The sequence below is a fragment of the Notechis scutatus genome, chromosome 4 (assembly GCF_049901735.1).
Source record: "Notechis scutatus isolate UNSWTSFEM ecotype Mainland chromosome 4, rNotScu1.2, whole genome shotgun sequence".
NCBI classification, from domain to species: domain Eukaryota; kingdom Metazoa; phylum Chordata; class Lepidosauria; order Squamata; family Elapidae; genus Notechis; species Notechis scutatus.
In genome coordinates, this window is record NC_142012.1 from 27694464 (window position 1) to 27714166 (window position 19703).

Genomic DNA, 19703 nt, shown 5'->3' on the forward strand with positions numbered 1-19703 from the left:
AACTTGCAGGTTTTTTATAGAAAACAGAAAAGTGGAAAGGCTCTGCATCAAGCAACGCTGCTGGGTGGCTGTATCCTTCATGTTACAACATTTCCAGAGTTTTGATAACTGGATTAAACATTTAAATAACAAACAGAAACACATATCTCTATGATGCAACTATGGGTCCCTGAATTATATATGCTTACAGAAGCCTATTGATCTGATTCATATTTCTCAGTGTTTAGCTTTGTAAACATCCATATTATCCAGGAAAGACATTCGATGAAAAGCATAGAATGTGGAAATCTTTTTTTTCCTAAATTTTGGCAATTTATCTTCCACAGTTTGCATTTTTACATATCTCTTTAGTTCTAAATAATAGGCTATTGGTCTTTTAAAATGAGATTCACTCATTCAACAATCTGCCTACTGTATATTACAAGGATGCCATCTTTATAGCAGCTAAAAAAATCTATAGAAGACCAGGCATAGATTAAATTCACTTTAAATATATATTTTTAGATTTAGAATTAAATAACTGAAATGATTTAAACTTGGCATCAATGCAAACAAAGCTTCATGAAAGAGTTCTTATACCTATATCAGTCACAGATAGTCCTTGACTTATAACTGATTATTTAGTTCAATGATCAATTAAAGTTACCATAGGACCCTCCCACAAAGGTACTTTCAACCTACTTCTACCTAAGTTCCAATGGCCAGAGCCCTCCCGTGTTCACATTTACAGCATTTGGAAACTGTCCATCATTTATGACCATTTACAGCATTCTGTAATCATGTGATTTATGATGTTTTGCTGAAAACTGGTGTTTACTTCCATTTGTACGACTTTTTAACAAAACTGCCTCATAGCAAACAATATGTTTGAAGCACCACGGCATCTGCTTAACAACAAAGATTCACCTAACAACCATGGTCATTTGCTTAATGACCACCACAAAAGCTCTCATAAAAGCAGGTCGATCACATCATGACCCATTTTACAACTGTCTTGACTTATCACTGTAATTGGCAGGCTTCATTACCGGTCGTGCATCAAGGACTATCTGTAGAGTTCTAAGACTTACAAATGCATATTTAAATTAAAATAATCTTGACAGGAGCAGTGAAAATAATTACTGTTTTTTAAACACACAAACAGACATATGCATATAAGCGAGAGAGAAAAATCAGTATCTATTAGTTATCTACCCACCTACACACATAGAATTTTGGAGACAAAATAAAAATAAAAACCATAATTCATAAAATTTCAGTTTTGTAAGAACTAGCTAAAATTCATTTGGAATAGCTAAAAGAACAGGTTTATTTTTCCACGGGAGTCAAAATGAAATAATAATTCAGTTAAAAACAAAATATCTTGTCAATTCTAAATTTTTGTGCGTTTGCTTGGAAAAGTGCTTACAAACTTATTAAGTTACAATTAACCAAACTGAGGAGGAAGGAAAATAAGTTCTAGTCTGTCAAGTGAATGTTTCAGAAATGTTAATTTGACAATATATCTCTAGGTTTGATGTATTCTAGTCACATAAATAAAGACATTAGCTTCCCACCAATTTATTTTGCGAAGGTGTTACTTTAGCAGCTACCTCTTTCCAGCAGGCAATTATTCCTGAAAGCTGTCCTTCCAATCATCTTGATTTCAATAAATAAAACTGAGCAACAGAAGATTGTACAAAAAGAATGTTTCCCCACTTCATTATTTTTCTTTCCCATCCGATTGACACAGAGAACATTAAAAAAGAATGTAAATACAGTCCTTCCACTCATTCCATTTTCATTTTTCTAGCTACCACAAGTTCAAGGTAGTCCCTCCCTCTGAGAATTAATATGATTTGACTATATATTGGGTCTCCAAACTCAACAGAATGGGGTCAGAACTGTGTCAGAAGACAATTCCTCATCGTCTTTTAGGATATGGGAAGTGGGGCAAAGTTTGCTCTTAAGGGTCAGAGAACACGATTCTTCTAATTCTGTAATAGCCACAATGGATGAAGAAGACAACTGGGAAAATTCAGCTCAATTGAAATTTGCTAAATGTTAGAAACATTCCATGTGAGATCATCATAGCTGATAAAAACCTAGGAAAAAACTATCATGTAATCTGCAACTCTTACACTGCAAAAACATATGGACTACACAATTCGATCAGGGCAACGCAATAGACGCAATCTACATAGACTTCTGTAAAGCCTTTGATTCAGTGGTACATGACAAACTACTCCTAAAAGTAAAATCTTACGGTATCTCTGGACACCTGCATAACTGGATAGAAGCATTCCTGTCAAACAGACAACAAATGGTCAAAATTGGGAGCGTCCTATCAAATTCTGTACCTGTCAACAGTAGTGTCCCCCAAGGCAGCATTCTAGGACCAACTCTCTTGATACTCTACATAAATGACCTCTGTGATCATATTAAGAGCAACTGTGTTCTCTTTGCTGGTGATGTAAAGCTATTCAACACCACAGACAATACTGCTACCCTTCAAAAAGATCTTGACTATATATCAGAATGGTCAAACAAATGGCAACTTCAAATCTCACAAATAAATGCTCTGTCTTACATATTGGCAAAAAAAGTCAGAAAATAAAATACAGGCTGAATAGTCAAGACCTTATTGATGATCCAAACTCTGTCAAGGATCTTGGAGTACTCATCTCAAATGATCTAAGTGCTAGAGTCCACTGTAACTACATAGCCAAAAAGGCATTAAGAGTTGTTAACCTAATCCTATGTAGTTTTTTCTCTGGTAATATCACACTACTAACTAGAGCATACAAAACATTTGCTAGACCAATACTCGAATACAGCTCATCAGTCTGGAACCCACATTACGTATCTGATATTAGCACAGTTGAGAAAGTCCAGAAATATTTCACAAGAAGAGTTCTCCACTCCTCTACTAATTGTAGAATACCTTATGCCACCAGACTTGAAATTCTAGACATAGAAAACCTTGAATTGCGCTGTCTTCGGTCTGATCGGTCTATGGTATATAAAATCATACATTGCAATGACTTACCTGTCAATGAATACTTCAGCTTCAATCATAATAACACAAGAGCACACAATAGATACAAATTCAAGGTTAACCGCACCAAACTTGATTGCAGGAAATACGACTTCAGCAACAGAGTGATCAATGTCTGGAATACTCTACCTGACTCTGTGGTTTCTTCCCCAAACCCCAAAAACTTTAACCTTAGACTGTCTACTATTGACCTCACCCCTAAGAGATCTGTAGGGGGCGTGCATAAGCGCACCAATGTGCCTACCGTCCCTGTCCTATTGTTTCTTTTATTCTTCTTATATGTATCCATGTATTCATAACTATGTTTTTACTTATACCTATTATCTTGTAAGCAATTGACAAAAATAAATAATTAAAATAAAATAAATAAAGAACTAATAGTGGAAAAATATTATCTAATAATATGCTGCCATGAGCCACAACAATTTTGCACAGGGTTAAAGCTGCAATAACTGCTGTATGTTCAGAAAATCTGCCAAAGTATACTAAAATAATGCTACTGACTACTTTTAAAGTGCTACTATGCTTAGATATTGTATATTAAAACTTGATCTAGTTTAATTAAAATCTTGAATTTATTGTCTTCGATGCTGGTCATGCTTTGCTTCCAAGTCACTGAAGGCAATTCCCAATTCATCTATTGAAACCAGTACTGTTTAACTTTGCCAGCAGCAAAACAGATTTGGGAGGTATTTTGCATGCAAATCACAGCTATAAACTGTGCTTGTGGGAGGACAATTTACTATTTTAAACTTCCTTGTGGGATGACATTTCCAAGGTCAATTCTCTAAACCCTAATTATAATATCTAGCATTGCTTCTTATATATGTGAGCATGGATCTTCATAATTGCTAACTGTTTGCAGAGGCAGAACATATTTATGAAGTCAGAGAACATTATAGCCAGGGCATGACATGTTTGCCAAATAGAAGTAACTCCCATAGAAACATTATCAACAGAATTCAGATACTGTGCTATGTCTGGTTTGATTAACCACAGTTTATTAAATGAATCACAATTGCCTAGGTTCGTATAATATGCTATAAACCACATTGTATAAATCAGGGGTCCCCAACCGCCGGTCCGCGGACCGGTGCCGGCCGCGAACAAGCCTTACCGGGCGCTGGTTGCTGGGCGCCGCCATCTTTTTGGTAAAAAAGCAATTTTTCATCAAAAAGATGGCGGCGCCAGCGTTGGTGAGCTTTTCCGGGTAGAAAGCCATTTCTACCCGAAAAAGCTCACCAGAAGCGCTAGCGCCGCATTTGACGAAAATCACTTCGTGACGCCACCGGAAGTGATTTTTCGTCAAAAGATGGCGGCGCCCAGCTGACGCTGAACCGGGCGCGGCGCCCAGCTGACGCCGGAACCGGGCACGCGGCGTCGAAAAGGTTGGGGATCCTGGTATAAATCACAGTAAATGGATTCACATAAACTGCCACTTAAAAATCGAACTATTTTATTGGTCTGCAAGCATCTTCCATGCAAATTTTTAAAAATGCATATCTGTTTTGAGGAGAAAGTCTTCAACTTCTAAAATAGAATATATATCCTAAATAAGTCCCACTAAACATATTAAATGTAACAGCATAATTTTAAGCTGAAGGATACAGTCGTACAATTTTCTCCATTCTGTTTTTTTTTATTATAAGTAAATATTACATACAGTGTAACATTTAACTGGAATTACTTCACTTTAATCAGAATTAGATTATTCAGTTGCATCCATTGGGAAATGATGAGAAACCCAAAATCTGAGGCATCATCCTGATTTTTCTCAAGGGGAGACCCAAACTGGAAAGACCATTCTTATAAAGGCTGCATATTAGAGATATTTAACAATTGAACAGCCCTTAGGAATCGCATGTGTTCTTTTTATTATAGCCTTGGGTTTGCTACCTTTATTGCTTGTCTCACTCCAACATCCTAAGGCAATTATTCTAATTAGTAATGCATTTTGATGATAATGGCCCATACTGCTTGAAGGTTAACAGATTTAGCTTTAATCTTCTAAGTAAAAAGTCTTCCTAAAAAATAATTGGTAAATGTAGGCATGTACACAACACCATGGATATAGTAAAAGTAATTATCATGGAAATATCTTTTTAAAAAATAAGTAATATTTATATTTATTTATTTATTTAAATGAAACCAACAAGGTTTCTCTAGGCTAGAAATATCTTTATGGAGAATGGCATTGGGAATTGGAGGGATAATGGTTCAATTTTATTCTGCATTTTATGACATTTTGGAATATAGATCAGAGAAAGGAAATAAGGATGTAAGCAGGGGTGTCAAACTCACGGCCCCATGGCTGGATGTATCACGTGCTGGCCCCACCCCCGCCCAGTTTAGCAAAGGGGGAAAAAGTCCCAATACGTCACATGATGCCACCATGACGACGCAAGTTTGACACCCAGCGGTGGGATGCTACCGGTTGGCCCAGTTCTATAGAACCTGTAGCTGCGAAGAGCAGCTGACACCGAACCGGTTCGGTGTTTGGCCCACCCGCCTGCCCGGGCTCTAGGCTGTCCTTTATTTCCTGCTTTTCTCTCCTCAGCTGCTTTGCGCGGCACAGCTGAGGTTGAAAAAGCAGGAAACAAGAGGATTTTCAAAGCATAGTGCTTGTCAGCTGTCCAGGTGGCACAGCTGATGATTTCTTGCAAACGCTGCACACACAATTGTCCGCAGTTCGGAGAACTGGCAAATCGCTCCACTGGCTGGCCCCGCCCATTCCTGCCCACTCACTCCTTACCGCATGCAATGGCATGTGAGCCATCCAATTTGCCTGGTTTGGTAAGTTGATATTTTTCCTTTTTTTCCCCATCAGCTGTTCTGCTCTGCTGGGAGATTTAGATGAGTTAGAAAACAAGAAATCCTTGGATTTCTTGCTCTCTAGGTAATTTAAAATCAGAACCGAACCTTCCTTAGGACTGAAGTTTTTCAGTGCAGACCCAGGTAGCAGATTGCAGATAGATAGATCTCTAAGTGAATCTGTGACTCTTTGAGCAATCTGCCTGCCTGCTTTGCCTGCTTTTGGGTAAAAGTTGCTCTTTTTTATAAAAAAAAATAATCAATATTTACATACATGGTGTGTTGTGACTTAATTTTGTGAGTTTTATTGCTAGCAAATTTTATGTGATAGACTCAGGTAGCCGATTGCAGATAAATAGATCTCTAAGTGAATCTGTGATTCTGTCAGCAACTAAATCTGCCTGCCTGTTTTGGGTAAAAGTTGTTTTTTTTTAATAAAAAAATCAATATTTACATAAACATTTATAATATTTACATATAAGCCATGCCCACCTAGTCACATGACCACCAAACCATGCCCAGTCAGCAAGCCACGCCCACCCAATCACATGACCACCAAGCCACACCCACAAATTAGGCCACACCCACAGAACCGGTTAAGAGATTTGAATCCCACTCCTGTTGACAACCCTGATGTAAGGGGTACTACAAATTGAGTCCTCTGCCTGAAGGATCTGGGATTGTTTAAAAAGACTGAGAGGGGGATATGATACATACTTTTCAAATATCTAAAAGAAGGCAATATAGAAGACAATCAAGACCTGTTCTCTATCATCTCAGAAGGCAAGACATAAAAATAATTAATTTAAGTTACAGGAAGGCAGATTTGATTATTATAAGAAAAAAAAACTTATCACTAAGAGCAATTTGAAAGCGGAACAATTTCCTGGAGACATCATCAACTCCCATCAGTTCAAGCAAAGAATTGGCAGCCATATGTTGGCAATGCTTGATCTTGGATTGTTGCCTTTAGTTTGGGGTTAGGCTCAATGTCTAAATGGTCCTTTCAAACTACATGATTACATGCAAAGTCAACAGTATACCAATGTTTAGGATTATGACCTCTCTCTTATTCTTAGCTTACTCAATTTCATTGTTCAAAACAACCCTGAGATGGGAAGATAAAAAAAGGCAAGTTGATGTAACATATAATATCCTGAATTTGGACCTATTTATATTGTCTGAAATATGTTCCTGAAAAGAAAAGAGGACTGTTCCAAAAATCTTGTCTGGTCTCCAATTTCTACTAAAATGAGTGCAAGTGTGTGATAGTCGCCAATGTATTAAAAAAGACAACATAATTAATTCCTAATATTTATCATCTTTGTTCTGTAAAATCTACTTTGTTCTCCAGGAAGAACATTATATTACACTAAGAACACCAGTCACTTCAATGCTGACTGGAAATAAATCTAATGTGAATACTCTGGGCATGTACAAGTGAAGGAGCATATATCAAAGTTTGGTGACAAGCCATCACATAATTTTATCTCCTCTATCAAAGTAAGCTTAGGAGGAAGATATCGATTATCTGCAAGATCTTGCCAGAGGCAACTGAACATATTTCAGTTAAGTGTTTTATTCTGGCATTATCAAGCTTATCACAACCACTTGGTACAATGGTTATAATGCAACATTGCCAAGCTAACTCTTCCCACACTCTGGAGTTCGATCCTGACCAGCTCAAGGTTGATTCAGCCTTTCAAGGTCAGTAAAATGAGGATCCAGATTATAACCACAATTTAATATACAAGTTTAGCTTTTGATGTGCATTATTCTTAGAATGTTCAATATTAAGCTGAATGTTTAAGTTAAAACAACAAATTCACTGCTCAATTCTTTGCAATGGGCTTTCTGAACAAGTTCAATTTTCCTCAGTTATGCCATTTAGAATTTCTACATAGCCATAATAAAATTACAATTTATCAGGTAAATTTAATTCTCCTTTGTGCAAAATCTTAACTTGAGTGAGTAGCTAGAAAAAAACTTACCGGACAAAAATAAGTATTCTCTACTATATGATGAGCAACCACACAACTTTCTGAAGAAAGAGACATTATAAAAAGTAGTGCATCACGAGCCTGTTGGCCAACAGTCCCTTCCCGATGGATAAAAGGAATCAAGAGAGAAAAGATTAGAAAGTTTGCAGCTCCTTGGTCCTCACTGGTATGGAAAAAAAGTTCCAAAATGGACGGATCTTTGGCTAGGATTGAGCATAGCTGGTTGAGAAGAACCACCAACTCTACTTCAACGAGTGGTGTGGTAGTTCCTGAGCAAGAACTCAGCAACATCATTAATGGTTTTAGGATGGGTTTGTGATGCAGCAGCTGCTGATGAGACTGTGTGACAAGCATTTCATACATTTTCAGTTGCTCAATTTTCATCTCATCAGTGAATTCCCGCCTGAGGCTCCAAAGAAAGAGCTTTTCCATGATATTCTCTGTAACCACAAACTCCAGGATGGGTCCCATTGCTGCATCTTTTGCCTGTTCTTCAATCAAAAGGAAGAGCATGTGCTCTACATAGTTCTGCACAGTGCTGGCCTCATCTGGAGAAATTGTCCCATATTTTGCTTGAATATTTTTTAAAGGGTCATGCTTCTCTAAAATTTTTACAACCTATGGAAAAATTAAATAATACATATTAATAGGCACTAAATATGGAGCCAGTCTTGCAATCTTTAACTATGAAAAACTGCCTTTATGGACAAATATCTTCATAATAGTTCAGAACATTCCAAATAAATCATAAAAGGCAAGCTATGGATTAATGAGTAGAAACAGCCTATGCATTACTTATCTGAAATATCTTTCCCAAAATGGCATCTAATCTAACCAATTATGCTACTTAAGAAGAGCAGCCCATGACTCAGTCGACTCACCAACTTATGACCATGTTGAGCAACTAAGAATGTTCTTGGTCATCTGAATTTTAATACCCAATATCTACCTAGCTTCATTTATGGGCAAGTACATTTAAAGAGTAAAGGTTCAGTAGCTGAAATAGAAGATATAAAAATACTAGACTGATACTAATGCCCACACTGAAAGGTGGCAAATATAATATATGTGGGCATTAGACAATACTAATTAAAAATAAACCATACAGGATTCAGAAATAATATATTGCACAGAAATAATATATTGCGTGCTTGAAATATATTAATTTAGCCTTTCAGCATAAGCAGTCTTTTGGTGGATTTAACAAAAATAACCCAGCAAAGAAGTGAACTGCCCATGAAGATTCAAAATACAATTATTTTAAAAGGACTTTACTTCACTTGCAATAAAGGATAGCAATCTTAATTAGAACATGAGTTTATTCAATTGGTTGTTATATCCCTAATATACAATTATTATTTTTAAAAAGCAGTAAGTGATAGTTTATCAAAAGTTAAAAAAGATATACTTGGTGTCAGTATCATACCAAATGGCTTGAACTCTGACAATACAAGCAAATATCTGATGGTTTAAATCAGTGGTCCCCAACCTTTTTTATGCCGCGGCCCGGTACCGGTATCAGCTGGGCGCCGCGGCCCGGTACCGGCATCAGCTGGGTGCCGCCATCTTGTTTTGATGAAAAAGTGCTTCCGGTGAGCTCACTGGAAGCACTTTTTCATCAAAACAAGATGGCGGCACCCAGCGCTTCCAGTGAGCTTTTCAGGATAGAAATGGCTTTCTACCCGGAAAAGCTCACCGGAAGCACTGGGCGCTGCCATCTTGTTTTGATGAAAAAGTGCTTCCGGTGAGCTTTCTACCCGGAAAAGCTCACCGGAAGCACTTTTTCATCAAAACAAGATGGCGGCGCCCAGCAAACCAGCGGCCCGGTAGGATTTGTTCCACGGACCGGTACTGGTCCGCGGACCGGTGGTTGGGGACCCCTGGTTTAAATGGGTTCCTAACAATTAAATCAATAATGAAGAGACATAAAAGAAGAAAAGTTCTCAGAGCTCCATTACCTGTGCCCAGTGGGTTTTAAACACTATCATGCATGTTTCTGGATCAACTCCTTCTAGGCTCACAGCCTGAGGGGATTTTTTCCCACTTGTACCTGTGGACATCATAAGCTCTTCAATGGTCAATTCTATTAGGCCATATTAACTTTTCTTTGCAACAGGAGTAGCAAATCACTGCATAGCATGTGGAGAGACATCTCTGATCTGCAAGGAATTCAGAATAATCCAGATAAAACATGTGGACTGTGACATAGATATAAAAGCAATGGCTCTCAAAAATGCCTGGAATAACCTATAAACATGCTCTGCTTCCATAAACAAGTCCGTATTTCTCATATATTGAGCAAAGTTTGGCACTATGAATGCTATATAATTCTATGATCCCTTTGCTTAAGTACAATTGAGAAGATATTACAAGAAAAGTTATCAAAAGAAGAATACTGTAAAGTCTAGGTATAGTCCGTTTGGATTCTTGATTCATAGAGGTAAAAAGCTTTCAATAAAATTCTGCAGAATGTATTAACTAGACAAATATAAAATGGAACAAAAATTAATTTGCAAAGTCTTCTTTTCATTGTAAGACAATACTGTTTATTTAGACAATGAGAACAATTATATCCAAATGTAAAAAAAAAAAATTTTTTTTGGCAAAACAGCTACTGCTGTAGAAATACTTAATTTTTCTTTTCAGTAGTGGCAAAATGTGTGAAATTACACCATGTTAACTTACTCTGGGTGAAAGCATCACTGTACCGATAAGAAAATGTTATTATAAAAACAGAAGTTCTTGTATTTAATCAAAGTATCCATGTATGTTCATATAAATATAACATGTTACAGAGTTAATATACTAGAGACAAAGTTTGCATAGCCAAACTATTTATACAAGCTAAGTTCCCAACCCTTCCTTCTTTTCCCATTTGTGCAAGCGATATTCATTACAGTTTGAATGGTTGTTTGCCACAGCTACTAGGACAGAGTTGCAAGAGAGGAGGGAACAGAAAACATCTCCAATGAAGTGTTATTTGAAATTCAATTTAGTTTATTATAAATCTTTATGCTTGAATGCTATTTATACATAAACAAAAACAAAATATGTTTTCTTCATATAATATTCAAATGAAAGAATACTGTACTGTGAAAGTGCTGGTCTTTCTCAAAAAAATATAGCAAAAACTTGGTATCTTGATATCCATTTCCCAATTTCACCCCCCAGACATGTATTATTATTTAAATAATATAAAATAATGCATACAGCTATATATCATTAGAAATTCATATTTCAATTATGAACAATCTCTTTATCTCTCAATTACCATATTTGCCTGAAAGGAAAACAATCCTGAATTTATGACAAACCTCCCCTCCTCTCCCCACAAAATAAGGAAAGAGTAAGAATCGCTTGGGAAAATGTCCAAATATTATTCCTCTCCAGTGCCAAGTTTCCCTATCTTGTTAAACTAGGACATTGACTGTAGCTGAAATTAATATGGAAGTTTTCTTCATTCTACCATAAACTTGTACATGTTTAGGAATGTATATGTACATGCCAAGTGTTTTATGTACATACATTTGTGGGGGTGGAAAAGTCTTATTTCTTCCCACCCCACCCCTAAAAATCAAAGACAATATAAAGATCATTTGAATTAGATACCAGGCTAGAAACAGGAGTCCGTGAGTCCTGACTTAGGCACGGCAAGTTGGGTAACTTTGTACTACTTGTCTCTTTCAGCCCTGGGAAGAAAATAATGATCAAATCAAATCAAATGTTTATTGTCAATGCACAACATGTGTACAATGGAATTGAAATGATAACCCACTTCTGAAAACATTTTCAAGAAAATTGTGTGAACTTAGGCAGTCACTTAACAATCTCCATCTACATTTATGATTCCCTCATGCTCAGGAGAATAACAAAAATGGAGGAGCAAAACAGATTAAAGGTAAGAGGAAGAAGTACAGTGGGTAAATTGAGAAAGAAAGGGGGGGAAATACTGGAGATGGATAAAGGAAAAGACAAAGAAGGAAAGGAAAGAGAAAAAAGTTTTAAGAAGTACAAATGCTGGCTGGTAAGGATCTCTCTGTAAAGGATCTGATAATCAAAGGATAGACTCTACAGGGAAGGGTTAACTCCATACCTTCTAATGAAAATGATTAACACGTAAGGATTAACATTTCTTCCTATAACTTGGAGGAAATTCTTTGTTTCAGTCATATACATGAAATTCAAGTAAGTGTAGCTTATATTGACTGAATGATATATACTCTACTGAAAAAAATTCTGTTGGAGGCAAGGAGTTCAAGAGATGTTCCCATTTGACTTCCAGGTTGCAAGTTTTAGCCAGTCAAGGCATTTTCTGAGACACTCTATGAGCATTAAGAGCTGTGATGGCACAGTGGTTATAATGCAGTACTGCAGGCTACTTCTGACGACTGCTGTTTGGCAGTTTGAGTCTCACCAGCTCAAGGTTGACTCATCCTTCCAGCCTTCTGAGGTTGGTAAAATGAGGACCCAGATTGTTGGAGGCAGTATGCTGACTTTGTAAACCGCTTAGAGAGGGCTGTAAAAACACTATGAAATGGTATATACAGGGTGGGATTCTACCAGTTCGCGCCTATTAGCTAGAACCGGTTAACATTCTAAGCAGTTCTGAGAACCAGTTGTCAGAAGAAATTACTGGCTTAATCCTGTAAGGAAGGCAGGAAGGAAACATTCTGGTGTTGCTTACAGAAACTACCTCTCTGTTAAACCTTATTACATTCTTGGCAGGACTAGACTTCCTGTCTCTGGAACTTCTCTGGAGTTTTTCCCCCTCCTTTGCTGGTACTTTGCTTGTGTGGAGTGACCATTCAAAGTTACAATGGCACTGAAAAAAGTGACTTATGACCATTTTTCACACTTACAACTGTTGCAGCATCCCCACAGTCATGAGAGGCCAGGCGAGGAGATGCGTGCCTTGATGTGAGTGATATTGAGTTGGCCACACCCAGCCAATAACATGACCACCAAGCCACGTCCACCCAGTCATATGACCACCAAGCCATACCCACCACCTAAGCCATGCCCACAGAACTGGTTGTTAAAAATTTTGAATCCCACCCCTGGGTATATAAGTCTAAGTGCTACAGCTATTGCTACCTCAGTTTTCTCCACTTGGTTGGAGAACTAGAATCTTTTGAGGCAAAATTGGACAATTGAAAGAAACTGCCCCCTTAAGTTCATCACTTTGTGTATGGATAACACTAGCATTGGTCCAAATCACACAGCACTCCTTCCAACTACAGAAGGTTGCTCTCTTTGCTCTTGTTCAAAAACTGGAAGAAGTACGTCAGACAACTGTCCAGTCCCATCTTGCTGAAAATCAGAACAACAGGGTTGGAAAGGAACTTGGAGGTCTTCTAGTCCAGCCCCCTGCTCAAGCAGGAAACCTATACAATTTCAGACAAATGGTTGTCTGAATGAGATCTAGGGATATTCAAATGAATCATTTTTTAACAGGGCAAGCTTTTCATCTTAGTCAGCTGTGATGTTCACAGCTCCTTCTATGTTCTCTACTAATGTCAGGTCCAAAGAACCAGGAATGACACGTGGAGTTCCTTCCGATAAGTTTTTTACTGTTTGCCTGTTAACAGAAATCAGTTTGCCTATTAACCAGACTAAAACACTTCTCTGCATAACGGTTAGCTGTACTTTGTGATTTGGGGGGGGGGGGCGGGAAGTCCACCTTTTCTCTCTTCCTGCCTAACAGACATTCTAAGTTCCACTGTTTCTTCACTCTCTAAGAAAGAGCCTCTCCCTTCCTCCAACTGCAGACTCCATTCCATCCCAGCTAATTCACAGGGTTGTTTTTGTTGTGGGGAAAATAGGAGTATTGGATGTGTTCTCTGCTTTGAATTATTTCTAAAAATAATAAAGGTGTGATAAACAAACAAACAAAATGCAGATAATCCTTCACTTATGAGTCTGGGACCTTTAGTGTTGAGTGAAGCGGTCATGAAATAAGATCCACGTGACTGCTTACCAGACTGTTGTTATCAATGATGATAATCCCAGCATTCCTGGCTGTGGTTGTTAAGCAATTGTGGGGGTTGTTGAGTTGATGGGAGTCCCAGTAATGAGTGCAGGGTGCCTTGGATGGAGGCATGGGGGAAGTCTCAGCCCCCCCAGGGACAAAGGCACTTGCCTGGGGCATCCTGTGCTGCTTATCTTATTACACTGCCTTGCTGCTTGCTGACTGGATTTTGGCTCTTGTCTCTACAGGCTGGCTGAAACAGTTGCCTGCTAAAGGATGTCATCTCTTCTCAGTTCATGGAAGGGAACTTCTTCAGTGGGAACCACATGTGGAAGGCAACTCCTTTCATGAGGTGCAGGAATGGAGCTCAAATCATCAGGATCTGAGCTCCATTTGTGCATCCTGCAGGAGGATGTAATCTCTCTTCCACACACAGAAGGGAATGCCTTTCAGTAGGGTACAAAATCCATTCAAATCATCAGAATCTGAGCTCCATTTTTGCACCTTGCCAAAGGAGTTCAGCTCGCTCTGGCAGGCAGCTCTTTCAGTCAACTCCCAGAGACAAGAGAGAGTCCTCTCAGCAAGCAGCAACAACTTGCTACCTTCCCTGCTAGTTTCCCAATTGGTTTTCTGAGAAATCTGGCGGAGAAGATTGCAAATGGTGATCACATGATTACAGGGTCTCTTGACAACTGATCATAAGTCTGAACAGGTTACCAAGGACCAGATTGCAATCACATGATTGAGGGGCAGCAGTGCAATGGTCTACAACAGCTTGAGGTACTTTATGTGCCGTAACAACCCTTTCTGAGACCACTTTATTTTCAAATGGTCATTAACCAACTAGTTGTAAGTTGGGAACTACCTATAGTTTCTCCATTCTTATCTTTAGTTATGTAGCCTCTTTATGAAGACTCTGTTCTGGATTCATCTTCAGCTTTAGTTGTGAACATCCCTGCTGCTATCTCTTTGATATGGAGGCCCATCTAAAATGGAAGTGCTGAACAGAAACAGGTTATTTATTATTTATTAATTATCTATTTATTCAGATATTCAAATCTGAGAAACTTTCTGACCTTTAAAAAAATTTCTTGCTTCCTTCAGCCTGAGCGGCTTCTCCTTGTTTCAGGATATAGGGTGATTATAGGAATTAATCAGGTGGCTTTCTTGTTATAGAAACATATCCTCCCCTGTTTCCAAAACACATTTGTATGTGTGTTTCTACTTGCACCAAATGTTTTGCCAGCTGGCAAATACTGGCATCTGAGGGGCATTCTCCTTGGTTCTTGTCTCTTCCACCTTGTTGGTTAGTGCTATCTGTGTTGACCGTCTTGGTAACTCCAGTGACTGATTCTCCTTTTTTCCTCCCCCCTAACAATTGGGATATGGAATAAAATAGTAAATGTTGCTTTCTCACGTACATGTTCTTATTCTTCAGGGTTGAAGAGAAGGATTTATCTTTATCTTTGTTTTCTACAAGGAATGAATCAACTCTTCAAATAGCTAGTTCTCTCAGAAAGGCATAACCATGAGGTTGAGCTCTAGACTGGGGTTCCACCTTCCAGTGTTTGAGTAACAAGCCTCAACATGTGATAGTCTAGAACAGGGGTCTCCAAACCCTGGGCCATGACCCACTACTGGGCCTTGAGCCTTTCGTAACCGGGCCATGGAAATAGTGGGCAACTTGTGCGAGCAGCAGGCAAGCGTGGGCATGTACGCTCGATTTGCGTGAGTGGTGGGTGCGCATTTTCACTTGCACAAATGGATCTGCCCACAGCTTGTGTGGAACCATCCCCTCTCCCCCACCCCCCTGGTCCATAAAGCTGAAAAAGTTGGGGAATCCTGGTCTAGAAAAATTTGGGTACAACTATAAACAATTCATAAAAATGTCTGTATGTTTGTCTTCTCCTGTTCTGAATACTTTGTTGATATTCTCTCTTTATGTTTGGCTTCTGGAAGGTCAGCTTTCCAGATCACTGAGCTCTGGCAATGACAGAGGAAATAGCTGTAACCCAGATTTCTCAATGTTTCTGCTTCATTTCAGCAGTATCTCCAATATAAGCTACATAGGATCAGTAAGTATCTCTCCTCCCGGTCTTGGAACAATAATTTATGAAAAATTATTACGGACTCATCAGTGCTAATCCACCACTGCATGATCTTCTTGTCTAAAAAGAAGATGTACCTGTGTACCTGTGATGACCCAGGGTGGGATATAAAACAAACACAGTCACAGAAAACAGGTGAAGCCCCTTTTATTCCTTCACTTTGCTTCCAAGCTCCGAATATCTTTGATGGAAGACAAAAAAACTCCCACACAAACAGTTACACAAAGAAGGAAAAAAGCAACACAAACCAGGCAAGATAAGGGCTGGAGGATGTCCACAGATAACACACACTAGGAAGGACGCCAAATTCACAGAGGAACTATAAACTAGAGATATTTATACACTTTGTTTCCAGCATTTGCCAGTACGCAGGTCCAAACTCTTATTCAGTTGTCACACCTGCAGCCCATGAAGAGGATCAAGGCCCTCTCCTCCCAAGGAGACCATGTCTCTCCCTTATCCTCTCCTCCCTGCGTGCCCTAGGATGGATAGGGGACGGGCCTGGGTCCTCCTCTGACTGCTCTGCCGGCCTCTGCCCTTCCCCAGCCTCTTCCACAACCTCTGGAGCCACACTTCCACTCCCTGTCGGCTATTCCTCCTCTCCCTCAGAGTCAGTCTCCACCAGGGGCATGACAGTACCTCTTGCCAGTGTAGAGGATGCCCTAATTTTGGTAGTTGTTTTCATTCCTACCTACTTATACCTTTGAAGAAGTTTGGAAACAACATGTCTCAAGCTACCATTTTAAGTCTTACTAGACTGAGTCATGTTTCTCTTGACTTATTATCAGATCTCTTCCACGTTCCTCCAATATTCCTCTACATCCATAGCTTCTCAGTTCTCCCTCCACATTGTGTGGTGGGGACAACACAGATTTAACCCAACTGACCTTGCTGGGGCCTGGAAATCTGACAGCTACCAACTTTTACCTCTGCAATGATTCAGCCAAGAGAGGAGTTTTTCTAATGCTGTTCCAGCTGTGAAATGTTGCCAGTCTTGCAACCACCAAGTGTCTTTGGTCAAATTAATGAAAAGGGCCAGAAAGAATGCCTTGCTATTCAAATCTTAAAAGTTATGAATCTTGCTTCATATACTGTACAGTATAGTCTTTGTAGAATTACCTTGATCTTAGACCATCTTAATTACTGTACTGCTTGACAGGTATGTTAACTAAGATAATATATGCTGATCTAACATTATGAAGAACAGACACCCAAGAAAATATGTACGCCCATTCTGCCAATATACAGATTAACCTTTTAGAGAAGTATTGCAGTCACTCTGGATCACACATAATAAAACCTTTTTGCAACTAATTCTGTGTTAATTATATAGAAACTGTAGGCCTAGAACCTTGGACCTCCAGATACTCTCCCAGCATATAAACAATTATTAAAATAGCTTGTGAATGTGGTACTTTTAAATTGCTATCATGTACTTGTGATATTTTAAAAAAATAAATGCTCTTAATTTTACTATCTCTTAATTTTACCATTTGTGAGTATGCAAGTAGGACTTACGGGAAATCCATATGTCAGTTGGCACATAACCCAAGGAAATATGCATTTGATTTAATGTTTCAGCATCCACACCCATGTGCATACTAAATTACATTTTGCCCTTTGAATCCAGATCACTGAGCAGTCCTAATTGCTATGGTTATCTTGGGGGGGATGGAGGCTGAGAGGTTTTCCTTTCTATCTTTTCTGCAACAGAAAACAGAACTTCCTCCCTGCCCCCAATTATTTTACAAGACACACCCTTGGGGCACAGATTTTGAACAGTGTAATAGCCTGTGTGTGTTGTGCATGTATCTGGCTCTGTTAATCCTGAGAAATGAGACTCGAGGATTATCTGACAATTAAAATCCCCAAGAATCAGAGCCTTTCAGCTTGAACCAACATGATATAGGCAGGGAATTCATTTTTTGTTTCAGGTTCCCTGAGGAACTGCTCAATGGATGAAGAAAATACTTAAATAAAAACATGCAGGGATTATAAGGCAGCAAGGCAAGAAAAAATAAGGGTTCCTAACTTAGAATTGTGGGGAAAAAAAACCTGATGCAGCCTTGGTCTTATTATAAGGAAGGATGTATTAACAAATAACTCATTGAGAGAGGTGAAAATAGATTGGCATGTTTATAAAAAATAAACAGTAAATATTTCCTAGCACATGTTAATTGCTTTGTGTATACAACATAAAAACATTTGTAATTGCGGCATCTGAATATCTAGGTACTGTATGTGATCACAGTAGCACTCTTAATTGGTTTCCCAAGTGCTAAATGCCAAGGGATAATATTTTTATTGTTATACAGCAGGGGTGTCAAACTCAAGGCCTGGGGTCTAGATCCAGCCAGTGGGGTGCTTAGATCTGGCCCACGGGGCTGCCCTGGAACCAGCGAAGGACTGGCCTGCAGTGCCTCTGCCAGCAAAAATGGAGCTCTGTTTTCGCTGGTAGAGGGCTGCAGGAGGCCATTGCAGCCAAAAATGGAGCTTGGGAGCCTGTTTTCTCTGGCAGAGCACTTGGGCCATCACAGGCACCCCCGACACAAGTGATGTTGAGCTGGCCACACCCACTCCGGGCCCCCGAGGTCAAACAAAATCCTGATGTGGACCACAATGAAATCGGGTTTGACATCCCTGTTATACAGCAGCTTGAATCGTGCTTTATAAATGTATATATTTGCTAAATATAACTGCATTATTATAACAACTACAGGCTACCAAAGTGTAATCTTCCCTTTCCTATTTCTGATATTTATATACGAATTGGATCTTAGAAAGGAGTTTACCTTTTTCCTTCTTTGACAGAGTCCAAAATATATAATTATGATCTAACAGTCACTGTATTTGGAATGTACGGCACCTGCAACACTATTTTACTATTATTTATGTAACACCTCTACTGAGCAATTTCCTTTTCATATTGCATAGAGATCATGCCTATCTCAAAATTTCTATTGCTAAGCAAGGCAAATGATTGTTAAATGATTTTTGCCTCATTTTATGACTTTTCTCTTGCCACACTTGTTAAGTGAATTACTGCAGTTGGTAAGTTAGTGACACAGTTCTTAAGTGACTCTGGTTTCCCTATTGACTTCACTTGTCAGAAGGTCACAAAAGGTGATTACATGACCAAGAAAACTGCAGCCATCATAAATATGAGTCAGTTGCCAACTACCTGAAGTTTGAGTTAAGTTTAACTACTGCTGCTAAGCAGTGTGGTCATGTGATACTTCACCTAACCACCCATTTGCTTAGTGATGGAAATTCTAATCCCAATTAGGTTCATTTAATACCTATACAGGTAGTCCTTAACTTATGACCACAATTGAGGCCAAAATATATGTTAAGTGAGAAACTTGTTAAATGACTTTTGCCCCATTTTATGACTTTTCTCACCGCATTTGTTAAGTGAATTACTGCAGTTTTTAAATTAGTAACATGACTGTTAATTGAATCTGGTTTCCCCATTGACTTTGCTTGTCAGGTCACAAAATGTGATCACAGACTCTAGGGCCCTGCAACGGTCATAAATTTGAGTCAAGCATCCAAATGTAAACCATGTGACCATGGGGATGCTACAACAGTCATAAGTGCAAAAAATGATCATAAGTCACTTTTCTCAGTGCCATTGTAACTGTGAACAGCCACTAAATGAACTGTTGTAAGTCAAGAACTATCTGTATAATATTTGCTTAATCATGGTTACATTCCCATTATTTGGATTCATGCCATAACACTAAGCCAAAACCACATTTTATAAACCATAATTATCT

General features: G+C 38.7%; 1 protein-coding gene across 1 annotated transcript in view; it reads right to left on the minus strand.

The window, feature by feature from the left end:
• The window catches only part of FHIP1A (FHF complex subunit HOOK interacting protein 1A), a 77434-nt gene that overhangs the window by 37212 nt on the left and 20519 nt on the right, over positions 1–19703 (minus strand). Inside the window, exons 2-3 of the mRNA XM_026668755.2 lie at positions 9807–10007; positions 7840–8466 (exon numbers count right to left, since the gene is read on the minus strand). Of these exons, the coding sequence (XP_026524540.2) occupies positions 7840–8466; positions 9807–9911 (732 nt within the window). The 5' untranslated portion in view covers positions 9912–10007. The remainder of the gene's footprint in view (positions 1–7839; positions 8467–9806; positions 10008–19703) is intronic.